This window comes from Pocillopora damicornis, chromosome 8 (assembly GCF_964200805.1).
Source record: "Pocillopora damicornis chromosome 8, jaPocDami1.2, whole genome shotgun sequence".
NCBI classification, from domain to species: domain Eukaryota; kingdom Metazoa; phylum Cnidaria; class Anthozoa; order Scleractinia; family Pocilloporidae; genus Pocillopora; species Pocillopora damicornis.
Window position 1 is genome coordinate 13,874,266 of NC_142677.1, and position 24,144 is coordinate 13,898,409.

The window sequence follows — 24,144 nt, forward strand, 5'->3', positions numbered from 1 at the left end:
TTTACACAGTGTTATAGTCGTTGTGTTAAACGGAGTTTAAACGCCTTGGTGTTATTTTAAAAAATATTTTTAAAGTTTCCTCATATTTATTTGATACCTTTTATGGACTTATTGTTTAACAAAACTGTACCATTAAATGTAAATAGACAGAACTCTCGACAGCTATTGATTGAAAATTAAACATGAAGTTTATTGGAGCTAATCTCAAGCTTAGTACAGCTGGGAAACATTCAGTTTGTACAACTCCATGTCTGTATGACTTTGTGCCATGTCTTTCACTTGGATCTGTTATCTGTCACTAGATCTGTATTCAATGATACCCAAGATTGCCTGGTCACAAGGTTGGTTATTCAAGTATGTTCTTGACAAAATGAAAACTGAGAAATCGGCTCGTTCACTGCTACCGTAAAAAAAATAAATAAATAAATAAAATAAAAAATAAAAGCGCGATTAACAGAAAATAAAGTAACGGTGTCATCGTTATTGTGTTTTCAGTGTCTGCTGCAAGCTACAGGTGGCGGTTTTTCAATTATCTCGTGGAAATAGCACGTTAGCATCAACCGCTGTTTGCTCTTTGAAATTATGGGCCTGTAATTTGTGAAAGGCCAAAACAACATTATTACGACTCTCACAAATGAATATAGGATGGGAATTTTAAACAACTTTGTATTAGTTCGATAACGGTGGTTATGTGTGAAATAGCAGGAGAAATAACCTTAACAATTGACGGCCTTTCATCCTTACAGCCTTTGTTGAGCAAAACTGGCCATGGAAACGGAGTTTAGACGCCTTGGTATTCTATTAAAAATATTTTTAAATTTTCCTCATATTTATTTCATACCTTGCATAGGCTTCATGTTTAACGAAATTGTACCGTAAAAGGCAAATAGACAGAACTCTCGACAGCTATTGGTTAAAAGATAAACAGGAATTTAACTGAAGCTAATCTTATGCTCAGTACGGCTCTGACGAAGGACTAACGCTCGAAACGACAGCTTTTTTACCCTTTACGGTGGCTAATTAACGTTTTCAACTCAGTTGTTAACACTAAATTACCTGCTATAGTCTCCCACCGGCGCAGCACCACAGTTTCTTTAGAAACTTACTCATTTATTCATGCGTAGTACAGCTGGGAAACATTCAGTTTGTACAACTCCATGTCTGTATGACTTTGTGCCATGTCTTTCACTTGGATCTGTTTTCTGTTACTGGATCTGTGTTCAATAATACCCAAGATTGCCTGGTTACAAGGTTGGTTATTCAAGTATGTTCTTTGAAAAAATGAAAACTGAGAAATCGATTCTATCAAAGCTGTTTGCTCTTTGACATTATGGGCCGGTTATTTACTCAAGGACAGAGTAATCCAAACCACGATTTTACCACATCCAAACGTTTCTGTTTAATATTTTAAAGTTGGAGGATAGTATATTTTAATATGTTAAGAGAAGTTGTGGGCCCTTAATGTACTTACACCCTTTCCTCATTAAAAAAACATGGCGAACTTCTATCTGCCTTTCACCCAGAATAGTTTTGCGAGGCGTATCACTAACAAAATTTCGACTCTCACAAATAAAGGAATTTACCAGAGTGGCAATTATTCTGCTTTGCGCGGAACTTAAAAGCCAAGCGCCGTAGAAATGCCTTGTAAAACTAAATAAGATAAGTTAACAGTTTCCTAATTAACATTCATGTCTCGTAACCTAAGTAAGGTATTTATGAGAAAATAGAAGCAGTTCCTCTCCTGACATAAACATGTTATTGAACATTATCATTCCGAAGTAGGGTGAAAAGAAAAACTTTTCGAGCCAATTTTGCGTACAAATTCAGGTCATTCCCGTAGGTGGGCAATATCTGTATACACGTTTTCCAACTTCAAACAAAACCGTTAATTACCCGCGGCTATTAAAATTAAACCGAGTTAAAAATTCCAGACAATTTTGTTTAAATTTTACATACGCGAAAAACAGTTACCGAGTCACCTGTTGTCAAAAAGAAAAGAAGAAAAATTAAAATTTCCTCATATAAAATTAACCACCAACGAAACAGAAGAACATCTTTGCCATAACATGTTAAGCCTCCACGATTTTTATCTTTTTAGATTAATTTTCAACGGAATTTAATTTTTAGGGCATCATAAACTTTAATAAACTTTTACATATTTTTTTTTCACCAAGAGAAAACAAACGCCTTTTTTGACACAGCGTATGACTTCTTTTGTCTAAACATCATATCTGCCTCAATTGCAATTAAGAGGCAATTTTTTAGCATCCTTAAAAGACTAAAGATTCTGTGGAGGAAGTTCAAAGTATAATGGAAAAATTCATTTCCATAACAATAAACGGAAAATATTTCGCAACATTAGGCCTCAATTTAATATCTGAGCGCTATTCCAGCGAATTAATCAGTAATAAATTCTCTGAAATGGTACTCGCTTATTTCATTTGCCTTAACGGAAGCAAAGTCGAATAGCCTACAATTTTAGCGTATTCTGCATTTAATAAACTATTTATTGTCATTAACTTTATTTTAGTTTCATGCGAAACATCGCTTTTGAGAATGAAAGGAGAAAATTTCGCAACATTTGGCCTCAATTTAATAACTAACCGCCATTCTAGCGAATTGATCGGTAATTAATTCGCTGGAATGGCGCTCGGTCATTTTTCCGTTGACCGGCTTCATTTGCCATTTACAGTTTTATCGTGTTGTGTATTTAATAATCTATTTATTGTTATTTACTCTATTTTGGTTTTATGAGAAAAATCGCGCGTAAATTTTTTTCTTTGAAGGCACTCGCTAAGGTGCGGAGTAACCTTAAAGGCAAAGACAGAAACAATGGCAAGAATAGTAAACTTTTGTTATTGATAGATACAAGACCACTTTCATCCATCACTCGGGTAAAAGGAAGGAATCTATCCTAAAACCCTCATTCAAAGTTTTTTAGTTTGCAGGAATCAATACGTTTCTTCCCCAAATAATTACAGTTAAGAATATTCTAACTTATAGTAATTATCTTCAACCCACAGAAACTCGTAATGATTTGAATTCTGAGTATAGGCAGAATTCAAGACAGAATCTACTTTCAGTGGACAAGTTCCATTATCTAAATGTACTCCGAATTGACATGATCACACTATATGATGACTTTGAATGTATCTTAAAATGTCAACAACCCTGAAAAACTCAAAGAAAGCAAGAGTTCGCATGACTATTCGTTCCCAAATGCATCACTATAAGTATTCCAAATGCTAGTACTTGCTGTAGATGAAAGGAACTCGCATTATTAAAGGGGGATAGAGGGCAATTACCAGGAGCCTCGAGGGATGAAATAAATTTTCATCGACACATATCGATAATGTTGATCAGTTACGGATAATGATAAATTGTTGTTATTTTTAGTTGTGACAGCAAATTCAGATGAGTGCAGAGCCATTCTATTTAACCCAGTCACCAAGGACAAGTATTTACTTAATCACATAATTAAATCTCTGCCAGTTAAAAGTGAAGTAGGCTGTGAACTCATCTGTTATGGGGATCCCGACTGTGTGTCTTACAACTACGGGCCACTACTAGGCGATATTCCGTTATGCGACCTGAATAACAGCACTCATTTACAAGTCACCAGCGTGAATTTCATCACCAGAAATGGCTACAGTTACCGAGGAATTGAGGTAAGCCTTACAACCTAAACACAACAATTCTTTTTCTTTTGCTGAAAATTCACTTGACACGACTGACTGGTTGACTACAGAAATGTAAACAGGAAGAAAAGGTAGCTATGTTCTGGGATGATTACCTGAACTCTTTAATTCGGTAATTTTAAATCAGTGGGACGCAGTGAGGCATACAACAGACCTCGTCCATGGCGAAATTAATTTCCCAAATGTTGGAGACCAGTTGAAATCTTCTTGAGGTTTAATGCTTTTTCGAAAGAATGACTCTGATGATCTCTTTTCAAAATTACAACGATGAAAATAATAATAATGGTGATAGTAATCCCTCAAGAAGCACACGTGCTCTTAGCATACAAAAAAAGGAAAGGCACTGTTTGCTTTTTTTCTTTTTTTTTTATCACAGAATCCTTGTGGAAGCAGCCCATGTCAGAAAAATTCTACTTGTCAAGCTGGGTTTACTTCAAAAGGATACCGTTGTGTGTGTCCACAAGGACTCGGGGGAGAGAATTGTGACCAAGGTATTTTGTTGCTTATTCATGAAGTAATGCAAATATTCCCGCCTTTTTATACTTCTTCGTTTTCTTGTTTTTTTGCTTCAGAAAATTTTCTAAGTTCCCTAAAGTCATTGACTTCATGTTTAAATATGTTAGTGGTGTATAACGAAAAATCTCCTTCTCACCTCTTAGCAAGTATATGTTTGTATCATAATTATCTTAGGTTTTGTATGGCCAATCCGTTTTGCGGCTTGAGGAATCATTAACATCTAACACAATTTAGCATGTTTTTGTTTTTTTCAAAATCGTCTCATTGTTATTTAGAGAACAAGAGTTACTCTGTTACGACTTGTAGTGAGGGAGTCATTCGTGCCAACCTATTGAAATCATATTTGATAGCTTTACACAAAAAGTATTCGGATTTGATGAAACCAGATTTTCATCTTGACTGCCTTGACTTCATTTCCGATTTGTAAAATGAGAATGCAAGGACAGTTTAGTACAGCAGAGAGATCTATAGATCTCTGCATCGTGTGCAAGGACTCGTATAAGCATCTTTTCTACTTTTAATCTTTTCAGTCATTCTGCCTCAAAACTGTTCTCAAGCCCCAAAGGAAACAGGAGTCCACGAAATTTCCAATCATGTATCAGACTCATTCCCAGTGTACTGCGACCAGACAAGTGATGGAGGTGGTACGTCAAACTAAATAAGAGGATCTCGATAGGAGATGAACTTTGTTCGTTTGTCTCACGATAGAGTCACTTTTGATGTAGATCGCAGCGTTTCGACTGCAATACGGTTCGTATGCCTTGTTGTTGTAGGCAGCGGCGAAGAACTACCGATACACCCTTTATGTAAGAATGGCAGTAGATTTAAATTCCTGCGCGGCCTTTGTTGGCTGTTACCCTTGTTGTCTTTGCGAGTCTTAGTACAAATGAAGAAAGATAACCATTAGAAACAAGTACTGATGACAAGTTTTTTTTCCTCAGAGATACCTGACGGTGTCATTGTGAGGTGTTTGGCTCGGCATTATAGACACTTAACAAAACCAAGCTTTACTCACTAGGGGTGGTGTGAATCATAGGTTAGGTACTGGACAGTGTGGGTGGGCTTTCTGCAGACAGTAGTAGTCTATCGAGTCGATTTCCATGGTAAAACGAATAGTAGGCTGTTGACTGTTTAGATGTTGTAAAAAAGCCGTCGACATTGTCCCGGTTTAAGAGTGTGAAAGTGTCATCTACATATCGTTTCCAGATCTTCGGTTTTCAAGTCGCATTTGTTATCGCCTGTTCCTCAAATTCTTCCATATAAACACGTAAACAATCGACCTCATCGCCTGACTTTCGACTGCAGTCGAAACGTCGCGATCTACATCAAAAATGACTATGTCGTGAGACAAACGAACAAAGTTCATCTCCTCTCTTACACCACGATGAACAATAAACACATATTTTATTACAAGAATCTCAATGGGGTTAACCGTTATGCGTAAAACGGCCAAAAGATTCAGCCGTTTGGCGAATAAAATTGAAACAGTTAAACCGTAAAAACCCCAAAGTGTTTTATGGTGACCAAAATGGAAATATGTTAGCCGTTAACCGTAAATAGGCCAAAGCCTAACCGTTAGCTGTAAAAGCCATCAACACATTAAAACCCTCGAGTAAGGGTCATCAGTACCTCTCTGACGAAGGGCTAACGCTCGAAACGTCATCCTTTAAACTCTTTACGGTGGCCAATTTACATTTTCAACCCAGTTGATAACACTAAACTACCCTGTTATACTCTCCAACCGACGCAGCGCCACAGTTTCTTTAGAAACTTACCCTCTTTTTCCAATTGAGGTGGCTAACTCACTTGGCTAGGAAGGTCCCAGGACTTAGGTCCATAACCATTCAGACAATTCGAAAAAACAATTTCTAGAGTTTCCAAAGGAACAAGCAATTTCCACGAACCTAGACTATTTCTGACTTTTTTTTTTATTTTAAGGTTGGACGATGATATTCAAATACATTGGAGGAATTTCTTCCTCTCCGACTGCTGACGTGTTATGGAATTCATCCGACACATTATCAGAAAATATTATCGCTGCCTTAGATACCACTTCAATCTACCAGGGAAACTACAAAAACCGTATCGTTCAAAGTTGGCAAACTTTTAACCCTCAAGAGGTAAGTCCGGAAAATATCTACATCACAGAGGGTTAGGCTAAGTGCACCTTGTTTTACAAATTTCTTATGTAATGTTAATGTATTTCCATATTTCCTGATCGAGCTTTCCACCTCATGGAAACTTGTTTTCAAATTGTCTGTCACGAAACGCTTTTCCAAATGATGTTCATCATGTTCCTAAAGGCAAACCAAGCAGGCACTTTTCTGAACTGCTCTTTCCTCTTTTGAGAATAATTTAGTAATAAAAAAGAATAGAATATAAAGAATATAAACCAAAACAATTTGTTTCAATTTGTTTTTTATTTGAGTGATATCACTGGCCATGCAATGAGATCTTTATTTGTTGCGTTCTTTTGTTTACCTTACTTCCCAAACCTCAAGAGTGTATCGTCCTGGGAATAGGTATAAGGAAAGTGCTCATGTTTTATCCTTGTAGGAGAATAGTTCTCAGAAAAGGAGTTATGTTTTAAAATTGTGAAATTCTCGCACTCCATGTCTTTGATTCTCAAGAGAAACAACGACCGGTCGCAAGGTCAAACCACAAGAAAACATGCAAACCACAATGATATGAAATATCCAAAGAAATTCTGAGCAGAAACAAAAGTGCCTAGTCAAAAATTACGTTAAAAAATTACTCAGGGTGTTACGGAGCTTTTAGTGCTTCGAGGACGATTGAAAAACAAGGGTTGCCGTGCCAAAGAGAGAGTGATACTAGAACCAAGCCGATAGAACAACTTCTTGCTCAAAACTTTGCCTTCTCGAGTTTACATATAGTCATGTTATGTAGTATTGATTGATTAATTGATATTGATTGATAAACGTTTGTAAAAAGACAATAAAAAATTGACTAACAATTCTTTAAATCCCCTGATTTAACGATTCTCATCTTACCCCATACTCATGTATTTGACATGTAGACAACAGATAATTTTCTTGTATGACTTTAGGTTCGTGTAGTGCTTTACACGAATGGAGCAGAAGTTATGTCTATGAAGTTCAATGCCAGAGGAACAACCAACGTGGACTGGTTTACACAAAATAATCTACTTCAATCACCATGGACAGATCTTAAGAGTGCGACAAACATATATCCCTTTAGCATCAATGGACATCACAGTGCACGAAACTTTGAAATCTCAGCTAAGTACGCAGGATGCCCTAATGATGTTGGGTGGTTTATGATCGGGGGAGCTATCTGTGCCTGGGAGAGATTTCACCCTGTGCCGGCAATTCTATACAGCAAGAAAACTCACAGAATCACATGGAATAATGTCCAAGGTAGAAATTGATTTTAAAATTCTTGACATACTTCTGTTAAGGTGAAAATTGATGTATGAAATCTTGGAACACCTTTATTACTGTTTTTGTTTGTTTGTTTGTTTGTTTTTGTTATCAAATCAGGGAAATAACGAGATATTTCCTAAACAGGCCTAATGGAATGGTTTCGTTGTCATTCATTTTTTATTTCTTTTTTTTTATTAAAGCAGATATAATGGTATGTAATAACTTGCTGAGATAGTCGTAACTGTTCTAGTCGACTCCTCCTTGGATAACTCGGCAATCTCCTTTTCTTCTTCAGGGGCGTGACCAGGAATTTTGAAGCGGGATGGAGTGGGGTGGGGGGTGGGGGGGGGGGGGGTCACACTGTGTCAAATGGAGAGTACTCGCCAGATTGCCATGTCGACCTTTCTTCAATATGGAGTAATAGTGATATTTTAAGACGCCTCAGCGCTCCCCTCTCCCCCTCTTTATTTCATCCGAGTGTCAGAATTTAATTGCAATTGTTAATTATTGGGCAAAATTCCGGTAGGAAATTGAGAGGAGAAGTGTAATAACTGCACGAGTCATCTGAAATTTAACCTCTCCGATGATTAAAAGGCCGGTGCTCTAAATCCGGTTTCACTCGGAAAAGGTCACTTTTGCTAACTTTTTATTTGTTTTCTTTTCTCCATCTATCTCTAATTATGGATTATGTATTATGTTAACAATATATTTAATGAGATCTCAATAAATAGTTTACTATGTATTATTTATCGCTAGTTTTTTGTTATATTCTTTTCTCAAGCCGACATCGGGGGCGCTGAGGTTATGGTTGTGTATGTACGTTGAAGACCAAGGATGCCAGCCAATGAATAATCTGAATGAAATGTTGAGAAGTAAAACTTCTGCTTTAACGTTATACGCAAAATGACTGCAAAATCATACCAAAGTGCTTGACTGTAACTCGTTGGTTTTGAAGAAGAAGTGGCTTGTTACTGCCAACGACGCTTATCTTTATCCGCTATTCTCTCTGTTCGAGACATTTTCTTTTCGTCATCAGAATTTGACGCGAGCTTGTCAGATAGATATTCGTTGACCATAACTTGACATCGAAACTCGCTTTTATTAAATAGCTTAATAGCCTTTATTCTTTTCGATACTATTGCAGTACCTTCTTTTGACGCGCGTTTCGCTCTCTCTAAGGAACTACTTTTCATGGCGTTCGAGGCTTAATAAGGGAATAACATGACTTTTTTCGGGAATATTGTTTATTTGCGCACTTGTAGTGTCATTTGCGCAAATGACACTACAAGGGCGCAAATAAACAATATTCCCGAAAAAAGTCATGTCATTATCATTATTATCAATAAACAAGGCCAAATGATATCAAGAATGCGAGTTTTAATAATACAAGCTAAGTGAATGACGAATTCAAAGTCACTTCTGGGTTTAGGATTCATCTCTTTTGTATACAGCTTGCACTTGGCTTCAAACATTTTGTTCGCTGAAAGAAATTCGCTGTCTTGCATAATATTCATACTCCTGCTTATCGGAGCTGAAGTCAATTGTCGGTGGATCGCAGTTCGAATACCAGTTACAGTACTTGGTGTTAGCGGTTGGCCTTTTTCCGATTTAACTTCAGCGTAGAATTTCCGCAGTAATTCATTTAGCTCAACCGGTGTTACGCAATTGAAGTCAACTTTCAGCTTTCGTTTGTAGCACCATTTCTCGAATTTTTTGATCCCCCACGGCCCGCTGAGCGTGTGTTTTGAAGAGGCCGATTTTCTATTTGGCCGCGTATATTGATGATAATGCATGTTATCGAGAACTTGAAACTAATAATCAAGTTGCTGCTAGTTGCCCTTCCAGATGTGTTCACAGACCCGACTGACTAACTCTTAGTTCTTATTACTCAACACTTATATACCGTTATTCAAATTAGTTAACACATAACTTAAGACATATCGAAACACTCACTGATAAACACACATTACCATTCAGAACGTGCAGGAATAAAATATCTGCTTAGCTTCGTAACGCAAATAAATTAATATTCTTGTCAATTTGTTAATTAACACAGTGTTATAGTTGTTGTGTTAGTTTTTAAATAAGATGGGGATTTCAAACAACTTTGTATAAGTTCGATAGCGGTGGGTAGGTGTAAAGTTAGTAAGAGAAATAACCTTGAAAATTAATGGCCTTTCATCCTTGCAGCCTTTATTTAGCGAAACTGGCCATGGAAACGGAGTTTACGCTTTGGCATTCTGTAAAATAAATATTAAAATTTTCCTCATATTTATTCCTCGCATAGACTTCTTGTTCAACAAAATTATACAATAAAAGGCACATAGACAGAACTCTAGACAGCTATAGGTAGAAAAGTAAACAATAAGTTAAATGAAGCTAATATCACGCTTAGTACAGGTGGGAAAAATTCAGTTTGTACTCCATGTCTGTATGACTTTGTACCATGTCTTTCACTTGGATCTGTTTTCTGTTACTGGAGCTGTGTTCAATGATACCCAAGATTGCCTGATCACAAGGTTGGTTATCCACGTATGTTCTTTGACAAATGAAAACTGAGAAATCGAATCTTTCACTACTACCGTAAAAAAAGAGGCACGATCGACAGAAAATAAAGCAACGGTTTCATTGTTATCGTGTTTTCAATATTTCCTGCAAGATAAAGATGGCGGCTTTTCAATTTTCTGATGGAAATAGCACGTTAGCATTTACTGCTGTTTGTTCTTTGACATAATGGGCCGGTTATTTGCACGATGCCAAACTAACCCAAACCACGGTTTTACCTAATCATTGGATTTCGAGGATTCTCTATAAGGGGGTTGATTTAATTGAATGAATGTCCTTCCACTATTCGCTTTCGGCCCTCTTGACACTGTTCACAAAAATAAAAGTTCAGATGAAAGGTTCGGCCAAATAGAAGATGGCTTAGAACTCGCTTTTGTTAAACAAAGGATAAACTTTGTTTAAATAACCAGCTGTATGTGTTTCGTGAACTGTTGAAGATGGAAAAAATTAAAGTGCGATGCGATAAAATCGCACCGGAAGAAATCGCAACAAATTACCGAAGAGCACATCCAGACATTTCTGTTTTATCTTTTACAATTGGAGGATAGTATATTTTAATAATTTTAGATAAGTTGTGAGCCCAAGTGTGCTACCTCATTTGCTCATTAAAAAAACATGACGAACTCTTATCTGCCATTCACCCAGATTATTTTTATGAGGCGTACTTCAAGCAAAATTTCAACTCTTGCAAATGAAGGAATTTACCAAAGGGGCAATTATTCCGCTTTGCGGAACTTAAAAGCACCGTAGGTAAGCCTAAACGGACATGTTGACAGCTTCCTAATTAACACTCAATTTCGTAGATGGATGTGTCGTAACCTAAGTAAAATATTTATGAGAAAATGCAAGCAGCTCCTCTCCTGACATAGACATGTTATTGAACATCATCATTCTGAAATAGGGAGAAAAGCAAAAATTTTCGAGCCAATTCAGTTTTGGGTACAAATTCAGGTGATTCCCACCGGTGAGTAACATCTTGGAACGCTTTTTCCAGCCTCAAACAGAACCGTTAGTTGCCTGCGGCAATCCAAAATAAAACGAGTTGAAAATTCCCCCAAAAATTAATGTTTACATACACGAAAAAGCACTTAGGAAGCACTTGAAAAAAAACATGACGAACTTTTATCTGCCATTCACCCAGAATAGTTTTACGAGGAGTACTACAAGCAAAATTTCAAATCTCACAAATGAAGGAATTTACCGAGGTGGCAATTATTCCACTTTGCAGTACTTGAAGGCTCAGCAACGTAGGAAAGCCTTGTAAAAACAATTAATATAGGCCTAAAAGGACAAGTTAACAGTTTCTTAATTAACATTCAATTTCGTTGGTGGATGTCTCCGTAACCTAAGTGAGGTATTTATGAGAAAATGCAAGTAGTTCCTCTCCTGACATGAACATGTTACTGAACATCATCATACTGAAATTGGGTGAAAAGGAAAACTTTACGAGCCGATTTTGGGTACAAATTCAGGTAATTCCCGCCTGTGAATAACACCGGATACTTATTTTTCAACTTTAAACAGAACCGTTTGTTACCTACAGCTACTTAAACTAAACCGAGTCAAAAATTCCCTTAGGAAGTAGTTTACGTAAACGAAAAAGCAATTACCGAGTCAACTGTTGCAAAAAAAACTTATCATTATCTTATCATATAATGTTATTTACCACAATCAAAACAGAACATCTTTATTATAGAAAGTGAAGCCTCTTCGTTTCTCACCTTTTTAGATTAATATCTAACGGAATCTAATTTTTAGGGCGTCATAAACTTTTATTAACTTGGACATATTTTTTTTTTTCACCACGTAAAATCAGAAGCGTCTTTCAACACAGCGTATGACTTCGTTACTCTAAACATCATATCTACCTCACTTAAGCTTAAAAGAACATGTTAACAATTTTGTAATTAACATTCAATTCTGTAGATGGATGTCTCGTAACTAAGTAATATTTTTAGGAGAAAATGCAAGCAGTTCCTCTCCTGACATAAACATGTTATTAAACATCATCATTCCGAAATAGGGTGAAAAGAAAAACTTTTCAAGCCAATTTTGGGTACAAATTCAGGTGATTGCCGCAGGAGTGTAACATCTGTATGCGCATTTTCCAACCTTAAACAAAACCGTTGGTTACCTGCGGCTATTTAGACTAAACCGAGTCAAACATTTCCTCAACAGATAATTTTTACATACGCGAAAAAGCACTCAGCAAGTCAACGGTTGCAAAAAAAAAAAAAAAAAAAAGAATTTACATTATCCTATTTTCATCTTATAATGATATTTACCATCAACGAAACAAAACATCTTTATTATAACAAGTTAAGATATTTATATTTTTGGATTAATCTCTAACGGAATCTAATTTTTTGGGCATTATAAACTTTCACTAACTTTGACATATTTTTTTTCACCACGTAAATTCAGAAGCGGTTTTCAACACAACGTATGACTTCTTTGGCCTAAACATCACATCTGCCTCGATTGCAATCAAGAGGCAATTTTTTAGCATCCTTAAAAGACTAAAGATGCTATAAAGGAGTTCAAAGTATAAAGAAAAACTGATTTCCTTTAGAATAAACGAGAAATATTTCGCAAAATTTGGCCTCCAAATGTCTTAGTTTAATACCTGAGCACCATTCCACACAATTAATCTGTGGTTAATTCGCTAGAATAGCGCTTGGTCATTTTTCTGTCAACCGTCTTCATTCGCCTTAAAGGAGGCAAAGTCGAATAGCCTAAAATTTAATCGAATTCTGCATTGCATAACCTATTCATTGTTATTTAGTTTATTTTGGTTTCACGTGAAAATCGCGTGTAACTTGTTTTTCTGAAGGCACTCGCCAAAATGAGGGGTAACCTTAAAAGCAAAGAGAGAGACTGGATTTCCCACGGCAACGTGAACAAGTAATACAATGGCAAACATGGTAAACTTTCGTTTTTGATAGAAACAACACTAATTTCAGCAGTTTCTCGGGTAAAAGGAAAGAATCTATCCAAAAACGTCAGTTACTCCCATTCAAAGTTTCTAGTTTGCAGGAATCAGTACTTTTCTCCCCTAAATAATTACAGTTAAGAATATCCTAACTTTTAAGAATTATCTTCAACCGACAGATACTCGTACTAATTTCGATTCCGAGTATGGGCAGAATTCAAGACAGAATCTGCTTTCAGTGGACAAGTTCCATTATCTAAATGTACCCCGAATTGACATAATTACACCATATGACGACTTTGAATGCATCTTAAAATGTCTTGACCATCCGCTCTGCGTTTCTGTGAACGTTGCCGCCGAAGGAAAAAAGTGGTGTGAGTTACTGTCCACCAACAAGTTTAACGACCCCGACAAACTCAAAGAAAGCAAGAGTTGGCATCACTATTCGTCTTTTAAGGTAAGGATCTTTCGCTATCATTAAACAGCATTTCAACATTAAATGACTTAAAAATAACTGCTGTAAGTGATGTTTCTTTTTCCTTTTTCCTTTAAAGTTTCCTTGTTCTTCCAATCCATGCCAAAGCGGAGGAGCTTGCGTCGTCGCCAAACACAAACTGGAGATGTTCGAGTGCATCTGTAAGAACGGTTACTCTGGAGAATTTTGTGAAAAAAGTAAGTTTAAATTATTAAATTTGATGCAAGATTCGCCATTGCGCTGCATGTCTGTAAAGTATCTGCAGATTTTCCTTAAGTTTATTTTATGGTTAAAACAGCCTTTACAGAATTGTATCCATGTATTTTTCCCCACTCCTGGGCATAGTTCATCTGATGGAACAAAATAAAACAAACAAACAAACAAACAAAAAAACCGGTAATTTACCAAATATCCTATAGCTAGATTCATTCCCCTCTTTTTTGTATTTTGTAGTATTTCCAGCCATTCAGCTTCAGAACTGCTCTCAAGCTCCCAAGAAAACTGGGATTTACAACATTTTGAACCACGGGTCAGGGCCTTTCCCTGTTTATTGCGACCAGACAACGGACGGTGGAGGTGTGTGTCACACTGATCATGAATTAGATACTTCAGTGGTTTTTGTAGAAGTCGTTGTTTTGAGGTAGTGAGGCGACTTTGTCACGAAAACCTTCGGATTTAAGATATTGTAGTTCCTAGGTGGATGATTTTCCGTCCCTTTCCCACTGTCTCATTAATAGTCAATGTTGATACCTAAACAGTCATTACAAGATAAATCAGCGCATTGGAGACAGTCTCGCCACCAAAAATCTGAAGTTTACAGCAAGGAGGTTTTTAAGCACCAAATGGTTCAACGCAATAAATCGCTTTGTTTGCTGCGCGCCCGGTTTTTTCCTATTCCTATTCAAAATTGCCCGACATAGACTTCATCCTGTTCTTTCTGTCCTTTGCGTCACTTGGCAGCAAACTTTAGTGTCAAAAGAAAACAGTCACAATGTAATATCCAGTTATTGAGGCGGAAAAAACAAGAGAATGTTATGAAGCAGGCAGTTTTTAGTATTTAGGACTGTTTCAGTCTGAAACTGTTTCTAAATGCAAAACTTTCATGTTTTTATTTTTACATAAATTTTAAGACCATTAAAGGGTAAGCTGGAACAAATTAACATGAGGCAAAAGCGGTTAGAAAATAAATTAAAAACGCGTTCAAATCGCGGTTTCATGGAGATAATTCAAAATTGGAAAATTTGGATTGCAAGAAGCTTACAATTTCTAAAAAGCACTGTTTTTGGTTCTTTAATCAAGGTTGGATGATGATATTCAAAGTTATTGGTGGAATAAATTCTTCATTTTCTGCTGGGGAGTTCTGGAATTCATCCGACACATTTTCAGAAAATGTTACCGCTGTCCTAGATACCACTTCAACCTACCGAGGAAACTACAAAAACCGTATTGTTCAAAGTTGGCAAATGTTCAGTCCTAAAGAGGTAAATACCGCTTGACACGCTTTGCTGACCTAACGGGTTACATCTTCCTAGATAGGGTGTGAGATAATTATAGAAAACTCAACACAACGGTTGGTCAAGTGTGAGGCATGCGCAGATAGATGATGTATGACCGGCCGCGCGCCAATTTCCCGCTCAACAGCAATCTGCAAAAGGAAGTAAAGTAAAGAAAAGGAAACCTTAAGACTTTTTAAAACATAGGGGGATATTTGATTTCGGGTATTCCGTTGATTTAGTTTTGTTTGGCGCTTTACCAAAGCTGTTATACACCTTCACGGTTTGAACCCTTTAACCCCTGAGAGTGACTAGTATCTAATTTCTCCATAGAAAATCACTCCACAATGGCACATTAAGGTCATGAGAATAAAAGAAATGATCATCAACTAAAGAAGCTCTTGATTTTTAAACAAATTCTCCTTGTTAGCACCTTTGGAAATGTAGAGAGAGCAGTATGGAGAATATGCATACTGATGTTAGGGTGTAAAAGGGTTTAGTATCGTAGCCTAGAGGTTTTTGTGATTTTTTTAGCCTGAATTAACTACATCTGTGTTGGGCCGCCTCTTAAGACACTTTTTAACATCGTCTCAATTCCTGCACATGTGGAAACATTTTATACTTGTGGTTAACTAAAAAACCAGAATTTCGTTTAGTGATCGTGACAGGTTTCTGCTACCCTGCGAGAGTTTAGTATCTTGACGAAGAGCCCGGCGAAATGACCCAAGCCGAGGCTCGAACTCAAACTTTAAGTCTTGCATGAAGAAAGTGTTTGTTCCCTTCTAAAGTTGTTGCCCGGAAATTTTAAGTTTCTAAAATGGTTATAGATGTTACACTCTGCGTAATTACACGTTGCATTCTTGGCTAAAAGGCAACGCGTTTCTCGGTTTGTAATGAGCATTGAAGTAACACAGGGTACTATTTGGCTACTTTTGCCTTGAGACCTGTGAAATGTGGGAATGGCTAGGCTAGGCTCCCTTAACCCTTGAAGTGATTAACATGAAACTTCTCCCCATAATATCCATACATTATCTAGCAAACTGGTGATGAGAATACTCAAATCTATCAGGTAGGAATTGTTATCTTTAACGCTCGAAACGTCAGCTTTGAAACTCTTAACGGTGGCCACTTCACGTCATCAACTCGGTTGATATTACCAAATTACCTTGTTATACTCTTGCACCGACGCAGCACCACGGTTTGTATAGAAACTTTACCCCCTTTATTCATTTAACCCTTCAACCCCACAAGTGACCAAGACAGAATTTCTATTCATCTTTAAAAATGGATAGCTATCAGGATCATGGTTTGTTTATTGAGATCTAGATAAATAATTTACTACGTATTGCTTATCAATGTTTATTTTAACTTTTTTTTTTTCAAGCTGATGTTGGAGTCGCTGAGGTGATGCTTGTGTACATACGTTGAAGACCAGAGATGCCAGTCAAGTAATAAACAAAGCAAAGAAACGTAATGTAACTAAATTACGAAAAAACTCGACAAATTAATTGATTGATTGTTAGACCTCCAAACTGACTGACCGACCGACCTACCTTTCAACTTAAGCATCTAATTTCTCCTTAAAGTATCACTGCAGATTCAAACATTAAGGTAATAAGAAAAAAAGGAAATCAATGCAAGTAAGAAACTCTCAATAAATTCTCATTTTAAGTACCATAGGAAATAAATTGAGAGTAGTATAGAGAATATGCATATGCTGATAACGAGGCTTCACCCTTCCTCTTAATGTAACAGTTCGGTCAAAATTATAATATGGACTCCTTCTAAATATATTTGTACTCCTGATTTCGTATGGACGTTTATCCGGCAGATTTAAAGAATCAGTGAATTAATTAATTATAATTAAGACTGTAAAGAAGCAACTCGGATTTGTATGAGTGGTTATTTGATATGTTATGTTACATTTAGAGAGCTCGTACCCAACAGAAATGTAGCTGGTGACAGATTAATGCTTTGAGTTGTAGATTTGATTAACAGCTGATTCGTTTTGAATTAAATCTATGATACAAGGGCTATAATTAATTGCTTATTAATCCTCTTTACTGTTTAAAGAATACAGTGGATTTGCAAAGAATAGGAGTTCAATAAAATCTTATCTCAAGGAGTAAGCTTTCTTTGATTTCAAAAGCGTTTTGCTCAAACTGCGACCTGTAATCTTATGTTGTGATCGTCCAGGCGAGAGTAGTCCTGGACTAAACTGTTGTGGGCAGTAATGACTGACGTTTCGACAACTTCAGTTGCAACATTTGGGTTTAAACTATTTAGTATACAAACTGTAACCTAAGTTTTTTAACTATAGATATAACCAAGAGATCATGATACCCAAAGACAAAGTTATTACCAACGGTAAAGACTTCATTGCAGAAAAGGTTCCGCTGAGCCTTTCAAATGATTTGTTGTTAGCGAACAAACACGGCGAGGACGTCTGCAATCCCAACATTTCCTGTGAGATGGAATCATAACAGAGGCTTTTTTTTCAAAGGCTGAATGATTCTCTAGTTAAAATGATATTCATTCAGAAGTAAGAATTTCACATGCGAAAAGTCAATGGTACGGATGTACGTCTGTACGTTGGTGAATACTAAAAAACAAACGAAACAAACAGAAACAAACAGGTACAGTAACAATGTACCAGGTAGTAAATGTGGATTGTTCATACAAGACCTTTCTATTTCGGGAAATGGGAAGAAAATGCAAACTAGTAGAAGACGTGATCATGAGTTTCGTGTTTTGCTCGACCGTTTTTCCGTGGCCCTTTGATGATTTAAGAGAATAGTCTGGGGGGAGGGGAGGGAAGGGAAGGGGTCAAGCCCCATTCAAGATATTTTGAAACGATCACCACTGTGGTTTTTTGAAGATGTTCGTTCATCTTTTTAACGTCTTTGACTACGTCAGGAAGAAAAAAACTGCTCAGGCGACGAAATCTGGTGTCTCGAATAGCATGAGGTGAAGTAATACCTGAACAACAGAATTTTTTGTTAGTTATTGGTACCCTATCAACGGAATACAATGCCAAAAATATTTCAATATCAAAATTACCGTAATTTTCCATACGCGACGCCATGCGCTGCTTGCTGTATTGGATACTAGGCTGAGGTGATCGTCTGTCCCAAGGACATACTGGGTGACTAGTAACTACCAACCAACCGATATCACTTTCACAACTAGTGTAAGGGCCAGTTATCTCAAAGAAGCGATCGGAAACTATGGGACCCAGAAGGCCAAAATTTACGAGTGAGAACATCTTAAGATCACTCCATGGTGAGTAAATTAGGTTTTCATGTGAAAACCAATTCAAGTTGTCTGTACCAGTGGCATTGAACTTGAGGGAGGTGACTTGTTGACTGTCCTTGTATATAACGACGCGAACCTGAGGTTCATTGAAGTTAAAATCGACTGAAATTAATCATTTGTAAAGAGACAATTTTTGTTAACTTTAACATTACGATATCACAAAACATGAGTAGATTTTCCAGGTTATAGGATCTTCATACTGTATCCTTAGTAAAAGTTCGCATCATAGTCAACATACTCATCACTCAAGTAATTACTCGTTTCTAATCCATTTGCTACTTTCAAATTCTGAGAAAGTTCACAAGTCCACAACTTTCATTAGTTCCCTGACTGCTGAACGATCTCCTGGTGGCTTGAGTTCCTGCATGCCTTTGACTACTCCATTAGCTACTGCGCTCAACAGTATTCTTACCCAGATGTAATAAACTATAACCAAGTGTATTAAATTTGCCCTTATTGTCAAGGAATGATACCAGGTGACAGCCCCTCTCATGTCGCCCTTTCGTAGCAAGATTGTATCCTTTTAGTAGACTAGAAGATTATACGAAGAAGTTACAAAAAGTAAAGGAAGTATTAAGCAGTATACACTGGGGTTAAGTACAAGAGAAATGTTTACAGTGTATTTTAGTAATCCGAAAAGCTCACCCTTGGTGCCTTGCTTGACTATATGGTAGATCTAAGCGTTTCTCAAACTGCCCCCGGCGCAAGTTCCGTATTCAGTAACATGAACATTTGAGAAGGTGAACTACTTTTCAACGGCGTAAAATATGAATTTGTGGCAGCTTCGACATAAATCAAATATTTTTCAAGGATTTCAATTGGCAGTGTCTTTCATGCGCCTTTAATCCCAAATGATTGCAGAGGCTCTTTCAGTACCAAGCGTCATTTGCAGGTAACGAAGCTTATGCTTTTACTTGGGCATGTGTACTACTGAATGTTTGGGGTAATTCATTCATTAACCTTCCTCACCTCTTTAGGGTTAAAATTTTTCCAGTTCAGTACAATACGATTCTTGTAATGAGTTGGATAAGCTGACGTTAGGTCGAAGGTTTCGTTGAGATTTTCATGATATAGGGAGGGTGACGACCAAATTCCACCGACGTCCAATTGAGAGAGGCCACTAACAACTTTTAATACCATCGTCCAGCCTGTGAGGTGAAAATTTTATTAGACAAAGATTTTAAGAATTAAGTCATCTCGAAAAATCTCCCATCACCTAATGCTTATGGAACAAAATAAAAAAGAATCACTGATCTGATCCAACAGCAGTGTTGGACAGCTTAGAATGCGAATGGAAATAACAGGTGATGGAAAAAGAGGAAAAGGGAGTCACGTACACCAGTGGGAAAAATGCAATCGTCCATGTGAAACGAATGGACGATCTAGCATTTCCATGAATACGCTCGAGCGAAAAGCTACTGACGGAGTCTCCACAAGGCACTGACTACGCTCTCCAATTATATTTGCACTGATCAAGGGAAAAGTTAGTACTGAACGAAGAATGGGAACAGATTGAGACCAATTTTCTTTTATCGTTTCATTATGTAACTTGTACCGATCATACAGAATATGAGATACCTCCTCCATCATATGTCTGATCACAGTACACAGGAAAAAGGCCCCAGTCATGGTGAGATGTATTGTAAACTCCCGTTATGTTGGGTGCATCAGAACAATTATGAAAGTCTGAGGAAAAACAATTTATATCGAATCAGTACAGTAGAGAAAAAACCACAGAGGCTGCGTCCCGTATAATTCAACCTCGTCATGATGACCAGAAAGAAACGGAATAGATAACTTTTAAATATAACATGATAAGATGATGAAGCCAAGTTAGTGAATAATGAAGATTTACGCTTTTTCCAAATCAAATTTATTTGATCGCCATTAACAGTCAAGCAATTTAAAGCATCTCGCGACATAATTATACGCTCATGGAATAAAACTTAGACGCTTTGGACTTGGAAGAAACGAACAATCGCGATGAGAGTTTCCATCCGTCTCGATTAGCAAATATGGTGTTTTTATTGAAAGTGTTGTCGTTGTCGTCGTGTTTTATCATAAGAGAAATAACCTAAGGAGAGAAGATACGTACGTTCTTTGGCAACTAGGTTGCTGAAGTTTAATGGCGTCGACGTGATGTTTTTCATACAACGGTATCCTTTGCTGGTGTAACCCGCTTGACAAGTCATGTTCTTCCCGCAAACATCAGTGTTACATGGACTCTGATGATACAAGGACAATAATTTTCTCAGAAAACCCTTCCATACACTCTTTTTTAACGGACCTGTCATTATCTATTACCTGGGGTAAGGAGGGGAGGGGGGGGGGGAGGGGGGAAGTAGTTGTCGCGTTGTCACCAGCAGAGTCTAATAGGTGGTCTGCAGCAAATTGACTGAAAATGAGGGGGGCAGGGAGGATCATAAGAATCTTACAGAGCCTCGTGGGGGAGACAAGATATATTTTAATGTGACACAACCCAAATCCTCTAAGGATCGTCTTTTTGGTCAAAGATACCGTAGACTTAGGTCCAACGCAAAATCTTAAGCAGTCAGGACGGCAACGCCACGGAAGACTTCGATTAAAAGCTGAATTTCTGCCTTTAATTAGAATTTCAAAAATGGCTGCATACTGTGCCACACCTCAACTTCAGCATAACGTATAAAAAAAGCGGTGAGTTCCAAATGGAAATTAAAATAATTTGCCGACGCGGTTTCGGTTCGCAGACTTCGCAAATTGAGGTGATTTCACGTTGTTGTTTTGCATAGGACGGCTAAGAAATGTACAAAGTTTTAAAAGTTAGAATAAACGAGTGGTAGTCCATTGATTCCAGATTTATGCATCATTTTTGGTGGGGTTTGTCGTAAAATGATAAATCTCTTGGTAATGATTTGACAATGAGTCTATTCAAGTGGCACATTTTAGTTTTGAGTAAAGGTATTACACCTAAAGTTACATTTAAAAACACTGCTCAGGTGGACGAGCTCACCTAATTGGCCTCCTTGTGCTTACACCTCTAGTGGCGGCTAGCTACATTAAGACACCTAATCTCTTCCAGTAAAAAGCACAAAAAAGAGATTTGAACGTAAGACACATTTCAGTCGACTCCCTAGGGAGTGGATCACGGAAGAACAGACCTTTATTCCCTGGTAGGTAAATCCTAATCGCTGAACCAAGTCTCCCGGATGTCGTACGTCAGTGGAGTCGCTGATCTCACACAAGTATCGGTTGCTATGTTCCAGCGGTCCAACATTATAAGACAAGCAATTGGGTTCAAGGAAACATCGGATGCTGCAGACATCTTCTCTTGGTATATCTATTCTTATCATAACATGATTGAGGAGAGTTCTGTCTTTCATTGGTTTAAAATAAAGCAGTACTCGGCATTCTTCTTCAGCTGCTAAGAAATGAAATGAGTTCGATGGATAAGGCATATCAGTTACAAAGTATTCTGAGAATGACAACAAGTTCTCAGACCTTGTCATCAGGTTACTGGTTCCCTTTTTTTTTTTCAATTGTTCGACAGAGAACGTCGTAGAGAATATAAACATCCAATTGTAGGGTAGAAAGTACTTTTCCTAGATTTACTTTCGTTTGTTTTGTATGTTTGTTTTTAACTTACAAGCTGAAAGAACTAACAAGTCGTCAGTGTACGTTTTCAGCGCCCATACCTTTTTTGGGGGGAGTAGGATGACAATGCAAAAATACGAGAAAAAGCTTCATTATTATGTTACAAGATAATCTGGTTTTATTGATTGAGTTGAATATGCAAATTTGCCACCCTAAAGGATTTCAGAGCTGATTTTTTCAAGCGTTTGCTTTACGTCGGAGCAGATAGACGGTTTCATGAGAGCAAATGTCGATCTACACGAGCGTTTTAAAGTTATGTATTTCTCTCATGCCCTTTGCAAAAACAAAATACACTTTCAAATTGCAAATGTTTTCCTAAATTTGGAAGTTTCGCAATTTACCAAGATCCGTTGTTTATTTTGCGTTCATTTGCGCCTTCCGGCAGGGGTCTCCCCAGGATGCTTGCCTGAAGGAGAAAGTCTAGCGCCGTCAGAAAATGAAGTACTTTCAATGCCATAAGATGAAAATGTTCTTTGCTATGGAAGTTCCATTTGTACGACTTTTTGATTATAATGGTGATAGGACCGAGTAGTCAGACGAGTGATTAACAAAATCGATTTGTCAATCACGAGTATGATTACAGATAGAGTTGGACGTCACGGAGTCCTGTTACCAATTAATCATAACCGTTTCAATTTCCGAGAAAAAATACACCTAGGACAAACATCTCCGGCAGGGACAATGTCTAAAATAACATTCCTCTATTTTAGAAAAAACACAGTTTTTCAGAATAAGTGGTTGTTGCTATGGTTATTTTGATCAATTCTGTTTGTATTTTAGTATAATTGTATGCTTCAACTCTCCCATTACAGGTGTCCGATAACGGCCACCTGTCTGTTCATAACTGTACATGATAAGTGAAAAATAGATCAGCTAAAGCACCAGTCACATTTGAGGAAATTGTAATGGTTATGATTAACTCCGTAGTGACATAATAGCGGCTCTGAGGAGGGCTCGCCGTAATCAACTCCTTCAAATAAACGGAGATTTTCGTTTTTATGAATAAAAATGTGAATGCAAAAACTGACTTCTCAACTTTCATTAGAGCTGAATTAGGAGGACCAAGTCAATTAAAACCATGCAGCGAGGGAAATTCGTGTTTCATTCTAATATCAATTACTTCGGGCCCTTGTTTCGTTTCCTACTTTCCTTCGGTTGTATTCTCCCTCTACTTCATGGCTAAGGTTCTATCAACTGTAGCCCTTTTTAAGTTACGCTATTTCCATGTTATGCATTTGTAAACGACAGCGGTGAAAGACATGCAATTCTGCATGGATTCTGTTTGGATTCCATTACCTTAATGTCGACTCCAGCAAAAATTGCGATCTGTCACTTTTTGCCTTATATAGACTATGCAGTACTGAAAACCATTGCCCCATTAAAATGTATCCCCTATACAAGCAGTTGATTTTGACATAAACCATTTATCAATACCTGCACTGATTGTAGTGTAAAAGTGATACAGAGCCAGCCATATAAGCCTTACACTCATTGTCATCATCGTTGTTTTGGAGGAGTCATTCCGATGATCGCATCAAACGGTCTCAGCGTCTGCCGTAAGCGTAACAGCCTAACTCGACGGAGACATCGCCTGCAAGAGGGAGATTAAAAGCCTAAGTCAACGGGCACAGCGTCTGAAGGGGGATTAAGAGCCTAAGTCGACGGAACCGGCGTCTGACGGAAGATTTACCTTGCAGTTCAACGAGAATGTTTGGATTCCTTTGATGTGTGTGATTTGAGTTATTTCCTCCCTTTTTCCTGTCTTCCTTTTTTGTTGTTGTTTAGAATGGTGATTATGTCTGAAAATGAATTTGAAGCAAGGGAAATGAACTTCCCTATTACCTTAAATACTTCGAAGAGTAAGAATTCACTCTGCCTTCCGTAAATAGTCAGAGATATTGAGAATGAAGTTAATTCAGCTGCTTGTTTTATTTCGACTATCTAAACACTGGTTTGTTAAGATGACAAAAAAGAAAATATCGAGCCTGCTGGAAACCAGTGAATGACATCACGCAGTGAAGAAGATAACCAAGGTCACACAGAGGGGTTCCTGCCTTAATAGGATATTACAGAAATAAAATTCTGTGTATTCCCACATAATTTAGTGTAGAAACGC

General features: G+C 37.4%; 2 protein-coding genes across 4 annotated transcripts; one reads left to right on the forward strand and one right to left on the reverse strand.

Moving 5' to 3' along the window:
- Positions 1-268: 268 nt before the first annotated feature.
- Positions 269-17,208, forward strand: LOC149041496 (uncharacterized). The gene is made up of 6 exons (XM_089180878.1): positions 269-341; positions 13,295-13,572; positions 13,670-13,787; positions 14,044-14,166; positions 14,890-15,071; positions 16,468-17,208. Exons 1-6 carry the CDS (start codon positions 269-271, stop codon positions 16,489-16,491), a joined length of 798 nt encoding a protein of 265 aa, XP_089037004.1. The 3' UTR covers positions 16,492-17,208.
- On the reverse strand, positions 17,189-23,999 carry LOC149041497 (uncharacterized). 3 transcript variants are annotated; one of them, XM_089214139.1, is made up of 8 exons: positions 23,871-23,999; positions 23,463-23,619; positions 21,536-21,795; positions 20,494-20,623; positions 19,977-20,084; positions 19,368-19,546; positions 18,144-18,474; positions 17,189-17,547 (listed from the first exon to the last, which is right to left on the reverse strand). In XM_089214139.1, the coding sequence occupies exons 2-8, from the start codon at positions 23,527-23,529 to the stop codon at positions 17,504-17,506; spliced, it is 1,119 nt and encodes a 372-aa protein (XP_089070265.1). In that variant the 5' UTR covers positions 23,530-23,619; positions 23,871-23,999; the 3' UTR covers positions 17,189-17,503. The 3 variants fall into 3 exon arrangements, with proteins under 3 accessions (XP_089070265.1, XP_089070264.1, XP_089070263.1); XM_089214138.1 differs by having other exon boundaries at positions 21,536-21,798; positions 23,871-23,997; XM_089214137.1 differs by lacking the exons at positions 23,463-23,619; positions 23,871-23,999 and having other exon boundaries at positions 21,536-21,965.
- Positions 24,000-24,144: the final 145 nt, after the last annotated feature.

Bases quoted from the DNA above. Each gene is read 5' to 3' on its own strand.
- LOC149041496 (XM_089180878.1), top strand. From the start codon at position 269: ATGTCTTTCACTTGGATCTGTTATCTGTCACTAGATCTGTATTCAATG. The intron at 13,573-13,669 runs GTAAGGATCTTT...TTTCCTTTAAAG, and splicing joins ATCACTATTCGTCTTTTAAG to TTTCCTTGTTCTTCCAATCC. The intron at 14,167-14,889 runs GTGTGTGTCACA...TCTTTAATCAAG, and splicing joins CCAGACAACGGACGGTGGAG to GTTGGATGATGATATTCAAA.
- LOC149041497 (XM_089214137.1), bottom strand. From the start codon at position 21,949: ATGTTTATATTCTCTACGACGTTCTCTGTCGAACAATTGAAAAAAAAA. The intron at 19,547-19,976 runs GTATCTCATATT...TTCACCTCACAG, and splicing joins TCAGACATATGATGGAGGAG to GCTGGACGATGGTATTAAAA. The intron at 18,475-19,367 runs GTGAGGAAGGTT...AATGAACCTCAG, and splicing joins AAAATTTTAACCCTAAAGAG to GTTCGCGTCGTTATATACAA.